The sequence below is a fragment of the Miscanthus floridulus genome, chromosome 10 (genome assembly GCF_019320115.1).
Source record: "Miscanthus floridulus cultivar M001 chromosome 10, ASM1932011v1, whole genome shotgun sequence".
Classification (NCBI taxonomy): Eukaryota; Viridiplantae; Streptophyta; class Magnoliopsida; order Poales; family Poaceae; genus Miscanthus; species Miscanthus floridulus.
Window position 1 is genome coordinate 26,564,113 of NC_089589.1, and position 19,872 is coordinate 26,583,984.

Consider the following 19,872-nt stretch of genomic DNA (forward strand, 5'->3'; position numbering starts at 1 on the left):
GACAACCCGAGTTCATGTTATGCACGGATTTTAAAAGCGTTCGAGACGTCTAACCCATTGATCTATTCCCCAAACCACTTTTGCTATACCTTAGAGGGTATATTAGGCTACTAAAACAAGCCATAATACTACCCTACTCCTTAACCCAATTTCTCTGCAAAAATTGCTAAACATTATAGTGCCTAACCTTTCAAAAGTTCATGAAATTTTCTAAATGTTAAATGGATTTCTAGTTTCTAGTTGCACTTTTAAGCTATTGAATATAGTACTTAACAACATTATCTCTCAACACCAAGTATTTCATTGTCATCTACAAATCTCACATTTCAAACTTTATTAAGGTATCGCATATATGTTTTATAGCGTTTTTGTTCAATAAAAATTAGTTAACATCCCTACTTGCTAACTTTATAAATCACGAATTAACTTTTCGTTTTACGTCTTTACGACCCGTTTAAGTTACAATGCTTTACCTATTCATCAGCATCACATGCAATATCACTGAAGTATGATGCTCATGACATGTTTTAGCAAGTGATTCACTATGTAACACCAATGGTGTTACAACCCATAGGTAATCTATGGCGGTGTAATTAAACTGAATCCTCATGTGATTATACTTCCGGTCACAAAATAATTCGTCATGAACATCTCCTTATATTACATACTCCCTCCATTCCAAATAGTAAAGACACTTTCATTTTTCTAGATACGTAACTTTTGCCCTGCACTTAGATATACATTATACTTAAATATATAGTAAAAACAATGTACGTAGAAAACCAAAACGTATTATAATTTGAAACAGAGGGAGTACATCGCTTCTATGATTTTTTATGTCCTCACTCACTATAAGGATTTCGTTCAAAGGCCCACAAATTTCTTGGTGCGAAGTTTAGAGGGTGTTTGATTCTTTAGTCGCTCCTAAAATTCATGTCACATCGAATATTTAGATACTAATAAAGAGTATTAAATATAGATTAATTATAAAATCAATTACATAGATGAAGGCTAATTTGCGAGACGATTTTTTAAGCCTAATTAACCTGTCATTAGCACATGTTTAGTGTAGCACCACGTCGTCAAATCATGGACTAATTAGGCTTAAAAGATTCGTCTCGCAAATTAGTCGTAAGTTGTGTAATTAGTTTCGTAATTAGTCTATATTTAATACTCTATGCATGTGTATAAACATTCGACGTGACAGAAATTTTAGGAGCGTCCGTAGAAACCAAACAGGGGCCTTATAAAGCGGTAGCTAAGCAAATGTCTCACAAGTCACAAGCATAACTAACCATGCACATTTGTGGAGCAAATGGCTCTACGGCACACAATGCATTCCCAAACGATCATTGCACTGGCACGTTTGGAGAGCGACAACTCCCCTGTCCCTGGGCCCTACATTTCCGTATCATAAAGGCGAACAATAATGTTCAAATCTTGAGGGTGCAATTCCAAAAAAAAAAAGCATCCCAATATCCAGAACCAGATAACGCGCGGCGGTGGACCGGGTCCACACAACTCGATCAGCTTGGCTCCAGCCTCTCCCCACGTTCGAGCGGCCGACACCAACAGCTGGACCCCACCGCCTCCTACACCCGCCGCTCCACGCACCGACCGAGCCCATCCTAGCCGTCCGTTCCGTTCCGTTGCCTCCGTCCCGCGCTTCCCCGCTCCCGCACGGAACGCATCACGAGACCACCACCGCCGCCCTGCCCACCGGCTGCTCCCTTCCCTTCCCGTGCACGACGGGCGCGTCCACATCCGCGCACCGCGCCGACGAGCCACCTGCGATCCGAGCCGTCCGCGGGGTCAACAGTCAGCACGCACGCACGAATCTCGCGGGGGCGTTCGCCTCTTCCTCCTTGTTGCCCTCCCTCCTTCGTCCACGGCGACACACCACGCGTCGCCGACCACCACGGCACCGCCACCGCCACCGAATCGTCGCTTCCCATAGACCATCGAGGCGCCGCACGGTCCGCTCTTCCATCAGGGCTCGTCCACTGGCCAAAGCCGCCCTGACCCTCGGCGCATTCTCTCCTCTCGGTGCCGACTGCCGAGATCTCCCCGGCCTTCTCCCGAGAGAAGTGCCCGCGCTTGATCCGACGTCCGCGATGGCGGTGGCGGCGCTGCCGCAGGCGATGGACGCGCTGTCGCGGCGGGCGACCATGCTGCGGGACTCGCTGCGGCGGAGCGAGGGGAACACGGACGGCATGGTCGCCATCCTCGGCTCCTTCGACCACCGCCTCTCCGCGCTCGAGGCCGCCATGCGCCCCACCCAGGTTCGCCCCGTCTCCTTCCCCGCCATTTCGAACGCGTCGCGCCTTCGTTTCGTTGGATGGAATGAAATTTGAGGCGGGGATGGCTGTGTCCCTCTGTACTTGGTGGTGGGGTTGCAGGTGAGGACGCACGCGATCCGGACAGGCGCACGAGAACATCGACCGGACCATCAAGGCCGCCGACGGCATCCTCTCCCAGTTCGACCTCGCCCGCCGGGTGCGTTCGTTCATCCTCTCTCAGAAGTCAGAACGCTAGTCCTTTAGCTGAAATCGGGGTGAATTGCATATGTTTTCTTGTGGCCATTGTGTGGATCTGAGGGCAATTGAATGTGCAAACGGGCAGGTGCTTTGTGCTGTAATAAGGGACGGAGCTAATTAGTCTTGGCTTAACACGATTAAGCTGTATGTGCGGTTAATTAAGCTCAATGCAGGAATAATTGATACAGAATGACTGTTCTCGAATGGAAGGATATTACTCCTGTTTATTTAAGGTTATGTTATTTAGGGTAATCTGGTCAGTGATAATTTTACCATTTACTGAGATTAAAGATTGAGTTACCATAATGAGTTACCTATAATTATAATGTTTCTTTTGAATGGGATGCTGTTTTTGTAAAAAATCATCTTGAACTGTAAAATTGATGGCTAACTGAACTCCTTGCATTGAAAGTATAGTAATCCTGCAAGTTAATGTTGTTGGCTTCTGGTCAGGCTTCGAGTTCAAATGTTGCTATTCTAGCATCTTCCCTTAGTTTGTGTGTGTGTTTTTTTTTTCTTTCGTGCTTTAGGCTGAGGCAACCATATTGAGGGGTCCCCATGAGGATTTGGAGAGCTACCTGGAGGCAGTGGATGTGCTGAAAGGCATCGTTCGCTTCTTTTCCTCGAATAAGAACTTCAAGAGCAGTGAAGGAGTTCTGAATCATGTCAACAATCTGTTAGCTAAGTCTACTCTGAAGATTGAAGAGGAATTTAAGCAGCTGATGGGTACATACAGGTAAGGCCGTTAACTTATGGCTGGTGCATCTAGTGATGCAGAGGCCCACTCATGAAGGTCTCCATCATCTATTTCCCTCCATATAATGGCAAAAGAACAGTTAACTTATCACTGTGTTCTTCTAGTGAAGCCTGAGGCCTGAAGTTGTTCTTACCTAAAAAAAATTGTGTTGATTGTCGTTTTCTTTTCTTTTCAGCAAACCTATCGAGCCAGATCGCCTGTTTGACTGTCTACCCAAGTCTCTGCGGCCAACAAAAGGTGATCACGAGGCCGATGGAGGCGGCCGTTCTGATCATCCATCCAAAGGCTTGGAGACTGCCGTATACAGGACCCCAACACTAATTCCTCCCAGAATATTGCCTCTCATGAATGACATAGCTCAACAGTTGGTTCAGGCTGGAAATCAGCAAACTTGCTACAAAATCTACAGGTAGGCTTTGGTTGTCTTTATTATTGTTTTACATTTATTCTGAGCTCGTTCCTTCTCGATGGCACTTTCTGTCCTTGAATAGGGATTTTAACACTTGATTCTTTTTAATAATTCAATCTATTTCCCCCCTTTTCCTTCAGATGATTCCCGTGCTTCAGCACTAGAAGTGAGCCTTCGGAAGTTAGGAGTGGAAAAAGCTTACCAAAGATGATGTGCAAAAAATGCAATGGGAGGCTTTGGAGGCTAAAATTGGAAACTGGATACACTTTATGCGAATTGCGGTGAGGATCCTTCTTAAAATGTACTCATGTTATGTATGTCCATTTCAGCATCAAGTTAACAATGTTATGCTTTTCAAACAGGTCAAATTATTACTATCAGGGGAAAGAAAAATCTGTGATCAGATTTTTGATGGTGTCAACTTTAACAAGGGCCATTGTTTTGCTGAACTGACAGCAAATAGTATTATAACTCTTTTCAGCTTTGGAGATGCTGTTGCTAAAAGCAAAAGGTCCCCTGAAAAGCTGTTTGTGTTGCTCGACATGTATGAAGTAATGCGTGAACTTCAACCAGAGGTATTCTGGAAGTACCTCATAGAGGCCGACTACCCAAATTTTACATACTTTTCTATGTTGCTGTGATTCTAAACTATTTGATATTGATGATGATTACAAAGATGTCAATACCTACCTTTGCTTGATCCCTTGTTTTTATCAGATTGAGGAAATATTTGAAGGCAAACCTTGCACTGAGATGCGTGAAGCTGCATCAAGCTTAACAAAGCGATTGGCACAGACTGCTCAGGAAACATTTTCAGATTTTGAGGAGGCAGTTGAAAAAGATGCTTCAAAAACTATTGTTCAGGACGGAACAGTCCATCCTTTGACTAGCTATGTGATTAATTATGTTAAATTCCTATTCGAGTAAGTATTCCCTTTCTCATATTGGTTGTGAATCTATGGACATGTAAAATTGTTGATCACATAAGTTTGACTAACCTACTGTTAATAACACTATTTTAACTGTGGCTTATGGGGCTTTATGCTTCTGATCTTCTCAAGACCATAGTTTTTGATGAAGTAGAAAGGATTTCCAAGTGCTAATATTAACAGGCTGGTTCATTTAGGAAACAAAATTGTACCACAATACTGAATAAGATTTTGAACAAATTTGAATCAGGGAAGTTCAGCCTATAGGCTGTAATACCAATACGAAGCTATTTATAACATCTTTTGATCTTGCTTTTCTTAACAAACTTGGGCACTTTCTAGATTCTAGAATTTATCTGGTTATGAATTAGTTGTATTTTTCATTTACTCATGAAGCAATGTCGCATTTGTTTATTCTTTTCCTGTTGTTGTTTCTGAAATTTCATGCATAACAAATGTTACTCTGATTTGAACAGTTACCAGTCAACATTGAAGCTATTATTTCAGGAATTTGATAGTGGCACTGAGGCAGAATCTCAGCTTGCTGCTGTTACCACAAGGATAATGCAGGCCCTACAGAATAACCTAGATGGAAAATCTAAACAGTATAAGGATCCTGCATTGACATACTTATTTCTTATGAACAATATCCACTATATGGTTAGATCTGTTCGCAGGTATGTCTGTGTTTATTACAAGACCTGTTTCGTATTATGTTATGATAGCCTGTTCATTTAATGATCTCTTTTGTTGCCTCAGATCAGAAGCAAAAGATATACTTGGTGATGACTGGATTCAGAGACATCGCAGGATTGTGCAGCAAAATGCCAATCAGTATAAACGCGTTGCTTGGGCAAAGGTTAGTGGATCGGCTAAATCTTCTAGGATCGTGCATGACATATTGCTTTTTTGTTTGGCTGCATGATGTTAGATGTGCAATCCCCTTTTGGCCCTCTTTAGGGAATGTATCTTTTTTGTCTTGATCAGACTGCTGTTTAATCAATATTCTTTAGTGGCTATCACTCTGTGAATACAGCATGGATGTATACCTGTTCAATCTATCATAAATCATAACGAGGGTACAATATCGCTCCTTATACATGATACATTTGCTGCAGTTAGAATTTTTTGTGAAGTTAGGCTGAGCTTACAAAGTAGATCTCTATTAAGTATGGTCTGACCCTTCAATTCATCAGAAATTGTAATGTCCGAAAGTCCCTCTTGTACATCCACTATTAAGAAACTTTATGCACACACATGCCATTTTATATTTAGTAAAGCAAAATGTGTGGCAATGCTGAGCTGGCGTGGACTTAATGTTTGTAGGCGTTTTTATAGTTTTCCTCTACCTGGCAAGGCATTCTTTAATGTCCATTGGAGTTTTGGATACATCAGTTAGCATGTTTGTTATGTATTAATGTATTATTGCATTATCGTACACAGTTACATATAGAATTGCACTTGACTTGTGGCTGCTCTGCTTCTGTTATTTTAGATTCTTCAGACACTTTCTGTTCAAGGCGCGGGCAGCAGCGGTGACCTGACCAGCAGTGGTGTTTCAAGAGCCACGATCAAAGAACGGTGAGTGCTTGGAGGCAAAACGTTTTTAACTGTCTTACGCAACAACAGAAATCAATAACCCTCCAATGTCTTTTGCCTTGTCAGGTTTAAGTCTTTCAATACGCAATTCGAAGAGCTCCACGCGAAGCAATCACAATGGATCGTACCTGATCAAGAGCTGCGAGAATCCTTGAGGCTTGCTGTAGCCGAAGTCCTGTTGCCAGCCTATCGATCTTTTATCAAACGCTTTGGGTACATCATCAAACAATTTCATTAGTCGGCTGCTAAGACAGTAGTTTTCCTGTTCTTTTACTAGAACATGGAATGCCTTCTATTGCCAGTAATTTGCTACATCCTGCAACTAGCAGTGCTAGTAAGATGTGACTGTAGTATCCTTGTGACTTTGCAGCAATCTTGTGGAGAACAACAAGAACCCGCAGAAGTACGTTCGGTACAGCCCGGAAGCGGTGGACCGACTTCTCAGCCAGTTCTTCGAAGGGCAGCAATGGGCGGAGCAAAAGCGCTGAGCAACAGTGAGTGAGAGAGACGGCATGAGTACATCCAGATGCCAGTAAGTTCAACAGCACAGATTTCTTTCGAAGCAACCACCGGTCTTTCTCTCACTGCATATATATAATATAGATATATATGCCGAGCACTACCAAATTTTCTTTTCTCAGAAAAAGCACGCCAAAGTTTCTTTTCTCTCCATTTGGGTGGCTGACACGGAAAGCTAACGGCGAAAAAGTGTTGGTGGCATTTTCTTGATGGAGGTTCCTCAAGTTAACTATACCGTGTTGTTCACCTAAAAAGTCAAAAGAAATGAAACCTTTTTTTTTAGGAAAAGAAATGAAACCTACGTTGTGGCCTTGTGGGTTCACAATCAGCGGTTCCAAAACTAACCTTTTTTTGTTGGTGCTGTAGAGTATGTTTTCATGAGTAGAACCCTATGTTGCAATGAAACTGTTCCCTAAGAAAGACAGATGATGATGATAGTGGCAATTGAAGCGATGCCATGAACCTAAATTTTCAGCGGCAGTTATGACGAGGGGAAAAAGAGGTGGTAGCGTTTTCCTCTTCTTTTCTTGCGAATTGCGATCCTACTCGAAGGAGAATAAAGAAGGAAGCAAACGTCTTTGCTGTTTGGTATATATACTTTTCTATGTAGGAGTAGATAGCAAGTGACGGATCGGGCAAAGGACGTTGCTAAGCTTAACACGATTTGCTGTTAGCGCCACTACGATGCCATGGTTTCACTGGAATAACGTAAAGATGGTCCGGGAACTTGCTGGTCTGTATCTTTCGGTGTCGATTTATTTATTTATACAAAGGGGAAATCTCATTCCCATTTTACCTTTTTGATGATATATAAATCTCACGAATCCGTCTTTCTTGTGCCAATAATTAAAAGGGTAAAGTATAATTTACACCCTCTAACTATCGTCAAAGTATAGATTTCAACCTCGAACTTCAAAACCGGATAACTTTGGCCCTCCAACTCTTGAAAAAGTTCAACTTTTATCTTTATGGACGGTTTTGCGTATGAACAGTACTTTTGATATTTTCAGGAGGCGCCGAAATTTTATATTATTTTTTTAAGCATCTTAACGTCCTCAAATGAAAAAACTCAAAACTACAAAGTTGTAGATCTTATAAAAAGTATTTTCATTTAACTCCATACAAATAATATATTAGTGCTCTAATGCGGCAAGCGCTAGTTGGCGATTATTATGGTGCTAAAATTTTATATTATTTTTTTTAGCATCTTACTGTCCTCAAATGAAAAAAACTCAAAACTACAAAGTTGTAGATCTCATCGAGGTCTACAATTTACATATAAAAATTATCTTCATCTGCTATTGTATTAAAGGGTTTTCTATTTTTTGAAATTAGAGTCTCATCACGCGATAATATATTTTGTCGCGTGATGAGACTCTAATTTTAAAAAAATAGAAAATCCTTCAATACGATAGCGGATGAAGATAATTTTTATATGTAAATTGTAGACCTCGATAAAATATACAACTTTGTAGTTTTGAGTTTTTTCATTTGAGGACAGTAAGATGCTCGAAAAAATAATATAGAATTTCAGCACCATAATAATCGTCAACTAGCGCTTGCCGCATTAGAGCACTAATATATTATTTGCATGGAGTTAAATGAAAATACTTTTTATATCTTTATAGTTTTGAGTTTTTTCATTTGAGGACGTTAAGATGCTTAAAAAAATAATATAAAATTTCGACTCCTCCTGAAAATATCAAAAGTACTGTTCATACGCAAAACCGCCCGGAAGAATGAAAGTTGAACTTTTTCAAGAGTTGGAGGGCCAAAGTTATCCGGTTTTGAAGTTCGAGGTTGAAATCTATACTTTGACGATAGTTGGAGGGTGTAAATTATACTTTACCCTAATTAAAAAGCAAACCCAAAAATTCCTCTTGTGATTTGTGACTCTTTTCATTCACCGCCACGCCTGCAGAGAGCTCGATCTGGTCGTCTCGCTTTTGGCCTCCATTTCAGCTGCTTATCGATGGAACTCCCTCGAACTGCAAGTCAGGTCGAGAAAAACTACCGAATGACCGTTTCCGCCCCTTCTTAAGTTTAAAAATTCGAAATCAGTCCGGCAACTCGCAGCGAAGTTCCTTCATGAGCACCGCATCGCTTCCTAATATGTTTTTTTTTAACGAAAACTTCCTAATATGTTTTTTTTGTTATTACGTATTATTGTAGTACTAGTATGATAACACTGCGCGAGCGATGATTGATCCTTCCATTCCGCTGTCCAAACCTCGTGAACTTAACACAAAATTTGGCCAGTCTCAATAGGAGTTTTATCAAAGTTTTCGTTTGCATTTAATAGACTGTCACATATAGTGTTTTTGATAATTTGACCAATGTTTTTAAGAAGAACGAGAAGAAGTGAGTTTTATAGGGGATGAAACTTTCTTGTTGCCACGATTACCAACTCTCTGTAAGCCATAAAATTAAATGTCTATTAAACTATATAATGAAACTTTTCATTAAGAGCGAGTGTTTTATTTATATTACATTTGGTTTTATACGATGGATATGGCAATCTTGTGACCGGCCTTAAACATTCTTGTAAAACTTTTATGCACTGTGTTGTAACTGTCTATGGCGTGCAACATGGTTGTGACTATCCTTTGCATAGCAGCCGGATTAAGTTGAGTGGGGGTGTGCATGACACATTCTCCGAGGCTGCAGGATTGTCTCGCTCAAATGTACGGCGTATACGTCAACGGACAATGATTCAGTTATTATCCCTAAAAAATAAAAATTGCCCATATCTTGGCTTGTGCCTTGTGCTCACAATCGTCACCGTACAGCAAATAGGGAAATGGCCAATATAATGAAAACAATAAGGAAAAACTACTTTTTTTTTGTGGTTGCCGTCTGACACGTACTCCCTCCAATACTGTATAGTATTTTGTCCACCACATGTTTTAAACTTTTCCAGCATTTTCAACTGAGTCTATGAATTTTTAAAGTGTTTATTCATGGTTTATCTAAGTGCGAATTCAGGTTCATGATTGAATCTAGAGTGAATTTAGAAGAAACCACTTGAAAAGCTAAAGAATCCAGACAATCACTTTAAAACTTCACGACTTAGATAAAAATATAAGAAAGTTTAGAGAACCAGGATATGTTTTACTCATAATTTATTGGCAAAGTACGAATGCTCCCCCGTACTCATTTGAACTTGACAAAAATAATCTATATCCACATATCTTATATATATATTATAAAAGCAAACTCATTTTAATCTTAATGTACAAGTTATCTACATCATCTTCACTAAATGTTAAGCAATCCTACATTTCAATCTAAATATGCAAGCTGTCCATGGTATTTTGTACTGAATGTCATGTCAAGTAATCCTTCCTTCCAATTAACATGTACGCTGTGCACGCCATCCTTCGCTAAGTGTTACACTGTTGCTACATCCTTTTTCTTTGGCTTTCAATTTAACTCGGGTGTCTTTCTAAGTTCACCCAAAACAACCGGTCAACAACCAAGGAAAATAAGAATCGAATCACCCTCGCTCTCCCATCCTAATTAGCGTGGAATAAAACTGATCTTTTTGCCTAAAAATCACTTGAATTCCTTGGATTTGAGGACAGGGTTGGTAAATAAATATATATATATATATAATAAAACCTATGTCTCGCGCCAGAGTCCAAATGAACGAGTGGGAGTACAAATTCGTTCGAGAAAAAACGGAACGGGATTTATTCGCCGACGTCCCAATCTCCGGCGGGCCACCTGTCAGTCGGACGGAAGGAACCGACGCGCGACCCGCAGGCACAGCAACAGGAAAAGGAGGCACGCAGAGGACGCCCCTCCCGCGCTGCTGCCGCCGTCTCACGGACTCCAGCAGTGAGTAGTGAGATCCCAAATCACCATCCATCGCCGAACCGAGAGCAAACCCCACAACGCCACCACCGCTCGCCTGCTCTCACCGACCACGACCCCCCCGCGCCCGCGCCACTCCTCCCGTCCTCCTCCTCCTCCGCCGCCGGATCTCCAGCATGCAGCAGCCCTCCTCCTCCGCGCACCTGCCCGACCACCCCAACTCCAAGCCCCCGGGCGGCGCCCCGCCGGCGCCCGCCATGGGGTACCCCGCCCCCAACGGGAACCCCAGCCCCGCCGCCGCCGCCTACTACGCCGCCGCTCCACCCCCCGCCGCCGCAAACGGCTCCGCTCCGGCGGCCTTCGGCGTCGCGTACCCCTACCCCGCCCCGCCTCACCACCACCCGCCGCCGCCGACGCACCACCACCACCACCACCCGTACCCCCAGCCCCCTCCTCCTCCGCCGCACCACCACCACCACTACGCTTACCCGCCGCCTCCTCCCACCTGCTTGCGCCGCCTGCTCGCCGCCGTCGTGGGCGCGTTCCTCCTCCTGGGCGTGGCCACCTTCATCGTGTGGCTCCTCCTCCGCCCGCGCGCGCCGGCCTTCTCGCTCACCTCCCTCGCCCTCTCCCGCGTCGCCTACTCCCGCGCCAACGCCTCCCTCTCGGCCTCCTTCGACGCGGCCCTCCTCGCCGCCAACCCGAACTCCAAGCTCTCCGTCGCCTACTTCTCGCCGCTCGCGTCCGTCTCCTTCGCGCCCTCCTCCCCGCTCGCCGTCGCCTCGCTGGCCCCCTTCGGCCAGGCGCCCGGCAACACCACCACACTCGCCTTCCGCCTCGTCGTCGAGGACGCCTACGTCGGGTCCGACGACGCCGCCGCACTCAAGACCGGCGACGGCGGCGCCGTCGACGTCCAGGTCAGGCTCATGGCCGTGGCTGTCTTCGACAGAGGGGGCTGGCGCACGCGACGGAGGGTCATGAGGGTCATGTGCGATGGTGTCAAGGTGGTTTTCCGCGGGAAGAATTCCACTGAGGCTGCCTTCAATGGGCCGCCGAGAAGGTGTGATGTCGTGTTGTGAAGGTTAGTAGTAGTCCTGGTGATTTTACTCTCCTATATCATGTATTTCTATTTTTTCTGTCAATCTATACCTTAATCTTGCTTGCGCATTCCAGGCAGTGTAATTTTTTGTGTGGATCTTAGTAGGTAGGGCTACCATTTTGTTGTGATAGTAACTGTGATTCTAATGTGGCTGTGTACAAAATACAAAGCCTTCGATTGTATTATATACTTATGTCCTTGTTCGTGTGCACAACTTCGTCATTTTCCTGAAAGCCAATAGGAAATGATAATGGTGGGATTGTCAATGGCGGTGGCATGTTGCAGTCAAATGTCACAGCAGTGTCATTATGGTGCTATAAACAGAGAACAGTATTAAAAAGCCAAACGGATGTTTGACTAACCCTGGGTTCACTAATTTCCTATGCTAAGCAACAGAAAGCATGGCAAACTTAGAGTTTTATTAAATGTAAATGTTTTTTTTTTATTTCGTGTAATCTGTTCATGCCATGCAGTCAAATTAAAGCAAAAGATTCTTGGTGAACTGAGCACAAAAGGTCATTGCAGCGCCAGAGGCTAGGATTGGCTTATTGTTCTGTTTTCTTCCATGGTATGGTTGGCCCTACCAGATTTTTTGTATGTGCATGCAATGGTTAAAAAAGCATCAAGCACTACGTTGGTGACAGTTGGTCAGGCAGGATGATGATGCCTATTGCCAACACGAGCAATTTTTTGTAGCAATTCATAGAAACTAGTAATAGTTCTGGCTGAATCACTTAGACATCAGTTGTGTTTGCCAAGGCATTATTAAATCCCCTTCTTCGTATCTTTAGGAAATGCTTAGTGAGAAATTTTAGCCAGATAAATATAAGGTATACTCCCTCGGTTCCAAATTATAGTTCGACTTACTTGCAGATTCCAGGCAGTGTAGGGTTTTGTTTTGTTTTGTTTTGTTTGTTTTGTTTTTGTTTTGTTTTGTTTTGTTTTGTTTTTTGTGTGTGCGTGCGTGTGTGTGTGTGTGTGGATCGTAGGACTAGCATTATGTTGTGATACTAAGTGTGATTCTAATGTGGCGTGCGAAATACAAAGCCTTTGATTGTTTTATATTTATGTCTTTGTTCGTGTGCACCACTTCATTTGCATGAAAGCAGATGGAAAATGTTAACGTGGGATTGTTAATGGTGGTGGCATGTTTTTTTTTTGACCCAACTGTGTAGCAAAGCACCCCAGGCAAAATATATTAAAAGGAACACTGTACAGGGGGTGGTTAGTGGAGAGCTAACTGAGAAAGCTACATAATTACAAGGGTAAAAGGGGCCCCAAAGGAGACAAAAACAAAGATGAGGAACCCATTACAAAGAGGGGCGTGTATCGGTATCGGAAGGATACGGATACGCGGATACGGCAATTTCCCAAAAAACCCGATACGCGGATACGTTTACTATTTAAAAAATAAAATAAAAATAAGAATAATGTGGACCACAGAAACAGCAGCATCCGCTCAGGTCCAGCCCAGCGACGGCCCACCAAAGTCCACGTAAAGAGCAGACTTCACTTCTGCCAGCCCCCAGCGGCACCATGCCACCACTCGTGACTTCAGCCAGCCCCAAATCCCCAATCCGCTCTCAGGTCCTAACCCTAGGCCAGCCTCGGAGCGCGGCGCGAGCAGCTTCAGGCAGCGGCGGCGCGCGGTGCCAGGCGAGTGGAGGTAGCGGCGCGCGGCTTCCGGCGAATCGGCAGTCGAGGCCAACGGCAGCGGCTCGCTGGGCCAGGCGAATCGGCGGCAGTGCGATAAGCAGCTCGGAGCCGAGAGCGGCGCGGCGGTACCTGTGAGGCGAATCGGAGAGCTCGGAGCTCGGAGCCGAGAGCGCCGAACGGGGATGTCGCGGATGCGGGCAGCGGAGCGTGCGGCATCTGCGACCCTGTCGATTTGTTCCTCACTTCCTCTTCCTTTTTCTGCTCTCCCTGTCGATTCGTTCTTCTCTAGGGCGTCGAGGGCAGAGGAAGGGTTGTTTACTGGGCTGGGCCGTATCCACAAGGCTGATACGTATCAGCCCACGTATTCACAATTCGCGAAAATAAAAAAAATTCGGATACTCCAAGGATACGTATCCTGGGCGTATCGGACACGTATCCGTATCCGATACGTATCTGATACGCGATACGCGGCTTCCTGGACGTATCCGTGTAACATAGGTCAAATGTCAACGGCAGTGTCATTATGGTGCTATAAACAGAGAAAATGTATTAAAAGGCCCAACATATGTTTGACTAACCCTGGGTTCACTAGTTTCCTATGTTAAGCAATGGAAAACATGTCAAACTTATAAGTAGTTGTATTAAACAGTTCTTTTGGAGTTTTGATTTTGTAAATTCCGTTTCCCATGGCATCCAGAATCGAATTAAAGCAAAAGGCCGCACAATACCATGTTAACGCACGTTGATGCCAGGTGCCTAGTTGTGATTAGGCATTTGGCAGCTTGGCTCTTAGCGCCTAGGCAGGCTAGTTTTGAAACAGTTAATTTGAAATGATAAAGGTGGTGATTGATTCACTTATGTAACAACTTTGTTTGCGAACCCATTAGTATCTCCCTTATATCTTATTTATAAAGTGTGCAATGAACCCATCAAAATTGTGTTGGATATTGGCTAATGGAGGTTTTGATTACACAAAGCTTGTCGCCTCGGTTCGGGTTTCAAGGGGCTAGCATTTGTCTTCCATTCATATCCTTGTTTGTACAATTGGATATGAGCAAAGAGGAAATGAATAAATGTTGGTAACGTGTTGGACTGTTGGTGTCAAGTGTCTTTGAGTACTGTGAATATAGAGAAATATATTAAAGAACCCAACAGATGCTTGACCTGGCCTCACTATCCCCTTATGTTAGGCAACAGAGAACCTCACAACTTCCAACCTATTATTACCTGGCAAACCTTTGAATTGGAAAGTGTTTATAGTTGTATTGATTATTTTTCACTTTAATGGAATATGTTGTGTTACCCATGCAATGTTTTCAGATCGTATTATCGAGGCTAGTCGTATGACCACCGATAAGTCGATAAGGGACGATTAGTCGTCGATAAGGGACGATTAGTCGGTCCTAATCGGTCTAATCGGCTAGTCGGACATTTAGTCGTCCTTGTGCCTAGATGGCCTGATCGACCATGTATATACTATATATATTATGATGTAAAGATATGTAAACATGGCAGAGGAGGCAGAGTGGTGGCTCATCTTGATGCTGCGGACGCCGGCGAGAGGCGCGGACGGAGCTGCAGACTAGAAGGTCGGAGGAGGAGGAGGTGGCGAGCTGGTTCAGGCCGTGGAGTGCCCTCTGCTCTACCACCCACTGTGCCTCGCGCTCGCCCTTGCCGCAGTCCTTGTTCGTGAACGCTGTCCGCGCGAGACAGGGGAGGAGACAGGCGAGGTGGCGCTCGGGGTCGTGCTCCAGGAGCTTGCTCTCGTAGATCGTCCGCACCCTGGCGCTTGACTGACGGAGCTGCGCCGCTGCAGACGGAGCTGTGCCGGCGGACGAGCTGCGCCGCTGCGGACAGAGCTGCAGGCCGCGGATGGAGCAGCGCCGGCGAGGGAGCTGCAGGCCGCGGACGGAGCTGCGCCGGCGAGGGAGCTGCAGGCCGCGGACGGAGCTGCACCGCTGCGGACGGAGCTGCAAGAGAGAGCAGAGCCAGAGCGAGAGAGAAATGTGCCGTGTGCGGCGGCTGCAGCCAGCTCCTTCACTCGTCAGTCGTCACTCAGACACTCACTCTTATCTTACCCTAATGGGCCAGCTATTAGGTGGGCCGAATTCTTTAGCTGGGCCGACTGGCCCAACTAGTCGTCATGTGTGTCTGATCGGACGACTAATCATGATTAGTTGCAACTTATCGGACGATAAGGTTTCTAATCGGTCCAAACTAATCGAGGACCCTTATCGAGCACCTTTTTACGATAAGGACGACTAATCACGATTAATCGTGATTAGTCGTCCGATCTGTAATCATTGTACCCATGCATGGTGAACTGAGCACAAGCAGCACCAAGGTTGGGATTGGCTTATGGTTCTGTATTCTTGCATGGTGTGGTTGGCCCTATCAGATTTGTGTATATGATATGCAATGATTTAAAAAACATCAAATGCTACTTTGGTGATAGTTGGTTAGGTGGGAAGATGGCTCCAATTGCCAACACAGGCAATTTTTGTAGCAATTCATGTGAAATGGTAATATGCTGGCTGAATCACTTAGCCACCAGCTTTGTTTATCTATACATTATTAGATCCCACTTCTTCGTATTATAAAATCCCTAGTGAGAAATTTAGGCAAGATGAATATAAGGTATACTTGGTAAGGCGAGACTTTAGTTATTGTCTGTGTCTATAGTTTGGGTTTCAGATCCTTGCTCCATTGCAATAGATGCATTTTTTCTTGTTTTATTTCATGAATTCTTAGCAATGTATTGCTAAATTTCGTCAACAATCAAAATTACAAGTGTACTTTCATTTGATGTTTCCCATTTAGAATTGATTGTAGCTGTAAACCTTGATGGGAAGTGTGATTTGTTGACAGTTTATGTTTTGATGGATTGTAGGTGATTTTTTTTTTTTCAATTTCATGTTGAAAACCTGTCACTTTAGTGTTATATTTACAATGCCTCATTAGCTACAAACTGTTTTTATATGCATCAAATGAGTCTTGAGGGATGTGGCCTCAGTTCAAGCACTAGTTAGGGACACCTCCTTGATCACCGGCCAGAAGACAAAAAGGAACCAGTTCTATGAATCGGTTGCATTCTACTGCTTACAGATGAATGCATTAAGTGCTTGTGTGAATTCTGAAATGCAACCGTTTATGTTGATGCTAGAATTTGGGATGAAAGACATCATAGTTGCCTGAACCTGTACATCTGACATAGTAAGAGCAATGAACAGTTGAGCATGAATTGGAACTTGGAACTTTGATAGTCCATTTCTTCATTCTTCACAAATAATGTGGTCATATTGTTATTTCTGCTTGCTAAATATTCAATATTCAATTCAATAATTCTGAAGCTCACATGTAAATGTTCTTGGCAAAGCATTTTCATGCACACAATGATGGATTGGATGCCATGTTGGGTTGTTGGATGATATTTATCGTTTTAGAGTTTTAGCCACTACTTTTGTTGTCTCTTTGCATATCTGCATAATCAATGCACATGTTTGTATTTATGCATCTCATAGGAAAAAGACGAAGCACTTGATTCTATGGCCGAACTACTTCCTTTGTTACATGTGTTTACCTCCTTAGGGATCCCATGAATGGATTGGATGCCATGTTGGGTTGTTGGACGATATTTCATCGTTTTAGAGTTTTAACCGCTATTTTTGTTCTCTTTGCATATCTGCATAATCAGTGCACATGTTTATATTTATGCATCTCATAGGAAACAGACGAAGCACTTGATTCCATGGCCGAACTACTTTCTTTGTTACATGTGTTTACCGCCTTAGGGCATCACATGAATCGTTGCTTAGGTCTATATAGGAACCCTATAGACCTTTCTTTTGTTTTTATTTTCTTATTTTCTTGCCTTTTTTGTTTTATCTTGCTACTCTGTTTTTTCTTCTAGTGGATATGGTACTCTTGGTGCCTGTAGAGCTGCTTCTTTGTTGTGCATAGGCTACTTACTAATTCACCCTTCACCACATTATGTTGCATATGCTGGTAGTTTCTAGTCAACTGTGTTGCTGTTGTAGCTTAGACAGTGTTTGGTTTGTGGTTTTGTAACACAAATGGATTACATGACGGAAAGTGATTGTGTTACATACGATTGGTTCAGGTTGGTCCGTAATCCATTACCCTGTAATCGGATACCAGTCCATTGAAAGCTGGTACCGGTGCTCCTCGGCTGTAATCTGTTACCATTAGCGCTGCTTTTCATTTCCCTTTGCAGTTGCGTTTACTGTCGCTTAACCGAACAGCACATTAGTGTCTACACTATAGTCTATGCTGGCATCACAGGCCCAAACTTTATTTGGCCTTTTCTTTTGAGGATACCCTAGGTTACAAAAAAAAAAAGGATTCTTCGTTGTAACGCAACAGTAGTGTTTATACGCATGCTTTACACCTTGTTTTCTGATGATACCTGGGCCTAGCTAATCGTTTGCTTGTATCAGGAGTTGAGGACCATCATACCGGGTTTGCTGACCACTCTGGATGCTGATCAGGGGAGACTTATATTCCATAGGTACAAGAAGCTAACTGGCGCAGCGGGGGCATTTGTCGGCACTGATCTGATGAGCAATATTCCAGCTGGGTAACCATGCTTTTTACCTGGCAGTAATAGATTCATGCTTGGTGGTTATAATATGAGTGTCTGTGTATCTATGATAGCTTCAACAAAAATGGTTGTGAAAGTTATGGCAAGAATTGTTGTGCATGCATGGTTAACTGGTTATCTGTGCCTGTGCGTGCTATGGAGCCTGATGAAACGATGTACATTGAAGTAGCGCTTGAAATCAAGCTCGGGTTTCTTGGAGATGGATGGCTGAAACCTATAACATCAACATGTCATGTGTTCATCTGTTCACCAACATACCTGGTGGATGGATGTAGTGCTTTGTCCTATCTCGTAGTTCATGTGTTAATCTGCCTACTAATCATTGATTGAAGCTGGTGCCCGGAATTATTTGGTTTGGCAGATCCGTTCCCAAACTTCATGTGTTCCGCTGTGCCTGCCTGGTGTACTGTCCATAACAAGGCAGTTTTTTTGGCATTATATAGCTTCATTCATCAATTATATTTAATGTATGAAGCCAAGTTAAGACCACCTGGCTGGTATAATGGTGTCCGATGTTCATTCATTCAATTCGTGGTGGTGGACCGGCAGGCAGGCAGGCATGTCGATGATTTGATTCATACGGTGGCCCTGGACCCTGCGGCCCTGCCTCATGCCATGTTTCTACACGTGCCTTAAACAATGGGCCTGTCTGAAACGACCGCTGAGCCTGCAGTGTGCTGTAGTAGTACAATGAAACGCTGCTACAATGAAACACAGTGCCACACCACGTCGTACCTGCATTGGTTAGTCGAAGAAATATTGTTTGTTTTCTCGTAATAAATCAGCAGCAGCAGCAGCTAAATTTCAGCGAGCTGAATAGGAGCAGTATGTTTTCTTTGTGGATGGATGTGAAGAGAGAGCGAACTGTGCAGTGCAACATCAGTTTCATTTGTGTTGCAACACCAAATTTCATTCGTGCGTCCCTCCTCCGTCGTGGTGCTGGATAGGATAAGGGAGATGCGGCCGAGGTTTGGTGACCAAACGCCTTGGATGACCCGGAGGATCGGACGACCTCGTCTCGTTTTCCTGAGCTCAACGGAATTGACCTCCACTGCATATGTAGCTTTGGTTGGTAGGTGGTCGGTCAGTTCTGTTGTGAAGATGACTTGAGGAGACCCAAGATATCTACGGCTTGGGGGGGGCCCTAGTAGAGGACTAGGCCACCACTAGCTAGTTTATTGGAATCCGCCTGCTTCAGATGGCTCCTGTTTGGAAGGTTCCTGCGTGTTTGGAAGGCTATGTGGAGGAATGGAATGAAACGGGTACAGGAAGACGGATGAGATGATCTTGGATTTGCTTGGGTTGGTGGGGAATGGCCTGCTGGGGTTGTCCTACGGGCTACGGAGGATATATGATCTTATCCTCTGGGACCATAACAATGCAAGGGATATTGCATTGGACAGTAGTACGTGTTAGTTATCAGTAGTATTAGCTAGTTCCTTGTAGCTAGCCTAGGTAGCACCAAACAGTTTGTGCGTTGCCTTCTTGCCTGGTGCATGCTCAGCCAAGTGATTTTGTAGCCGAAAATGATTCTCTTTAATTTTTTAAAACCCTTTTGTAGACCTCCGTCTTACTCTGAGCCGAAGTGATTTTGTAGCTGAAAGTGATTATTTTTAATGTTTTAATATAAACTCTTAAAATCACGATAGAAAATCACTTCACATAATTAAAAGAAGCTATTTTTTTCAGCTCCGAGCCTTTTTTTCATTTCACAAACATCCTTAGGCTCCGGCTCCGCTCTAGGATACTAGAGCAGCTTGGGTTTCGCTTGCCTCCATGTTTATCTTGTGAGGAGAGAGATAGAAAAAATAACTTATTTGACAATAGTGCCGCTACAGTTGCTGGTGTAGGACAAGCCACTCGCACGAAGCTGCGTCGAACAGACCCCTGAGTAAGGAGGGTTGTATTGTTAGATTAATTTGGGCCAGGT

The 19,872-nt window shown here is 43.9% G+C and overlaps 1 protein-coding gene and 1 pseudogene across 1 annotated transcript; both read left to right on the plus strand.

Annotated features, from left to right (window-relative positions):
• The first annotated feature begins 1,604 nt into the window (after nt 1–1,604).
• LOC136489843 (exocyst complex component EXO70A1-like) lies at nt 1,605–6,763 on the plus strand (annotated as a pseudogene).
• A 3,896-nt stretch (nt 6,764–10,659) lies between these two features.
• On the plus strand, nt 10,660–18,229 carry LOC136489869 (NDR1/HIN1-like protein 10). Its single transcript, XM_066486388.1, has 2 exons — nt 10,660–11,647; nt 17,779–18,229. Exon 1 carries the CDS (start codon nt 10,743–10,745, stop codon nt 11,643–11,645), a length of 903 nt encoding a protein of 300 aa, XP_066342485.1. The 5' UTR covers nt 10,660–10,742; the 3' UTR covers nt 11,646–11,647; nt 17,779–18,229.
• The last annotated feature ends 1,643 nt before the right edge of the window (nt 18,230–19,872 follow it).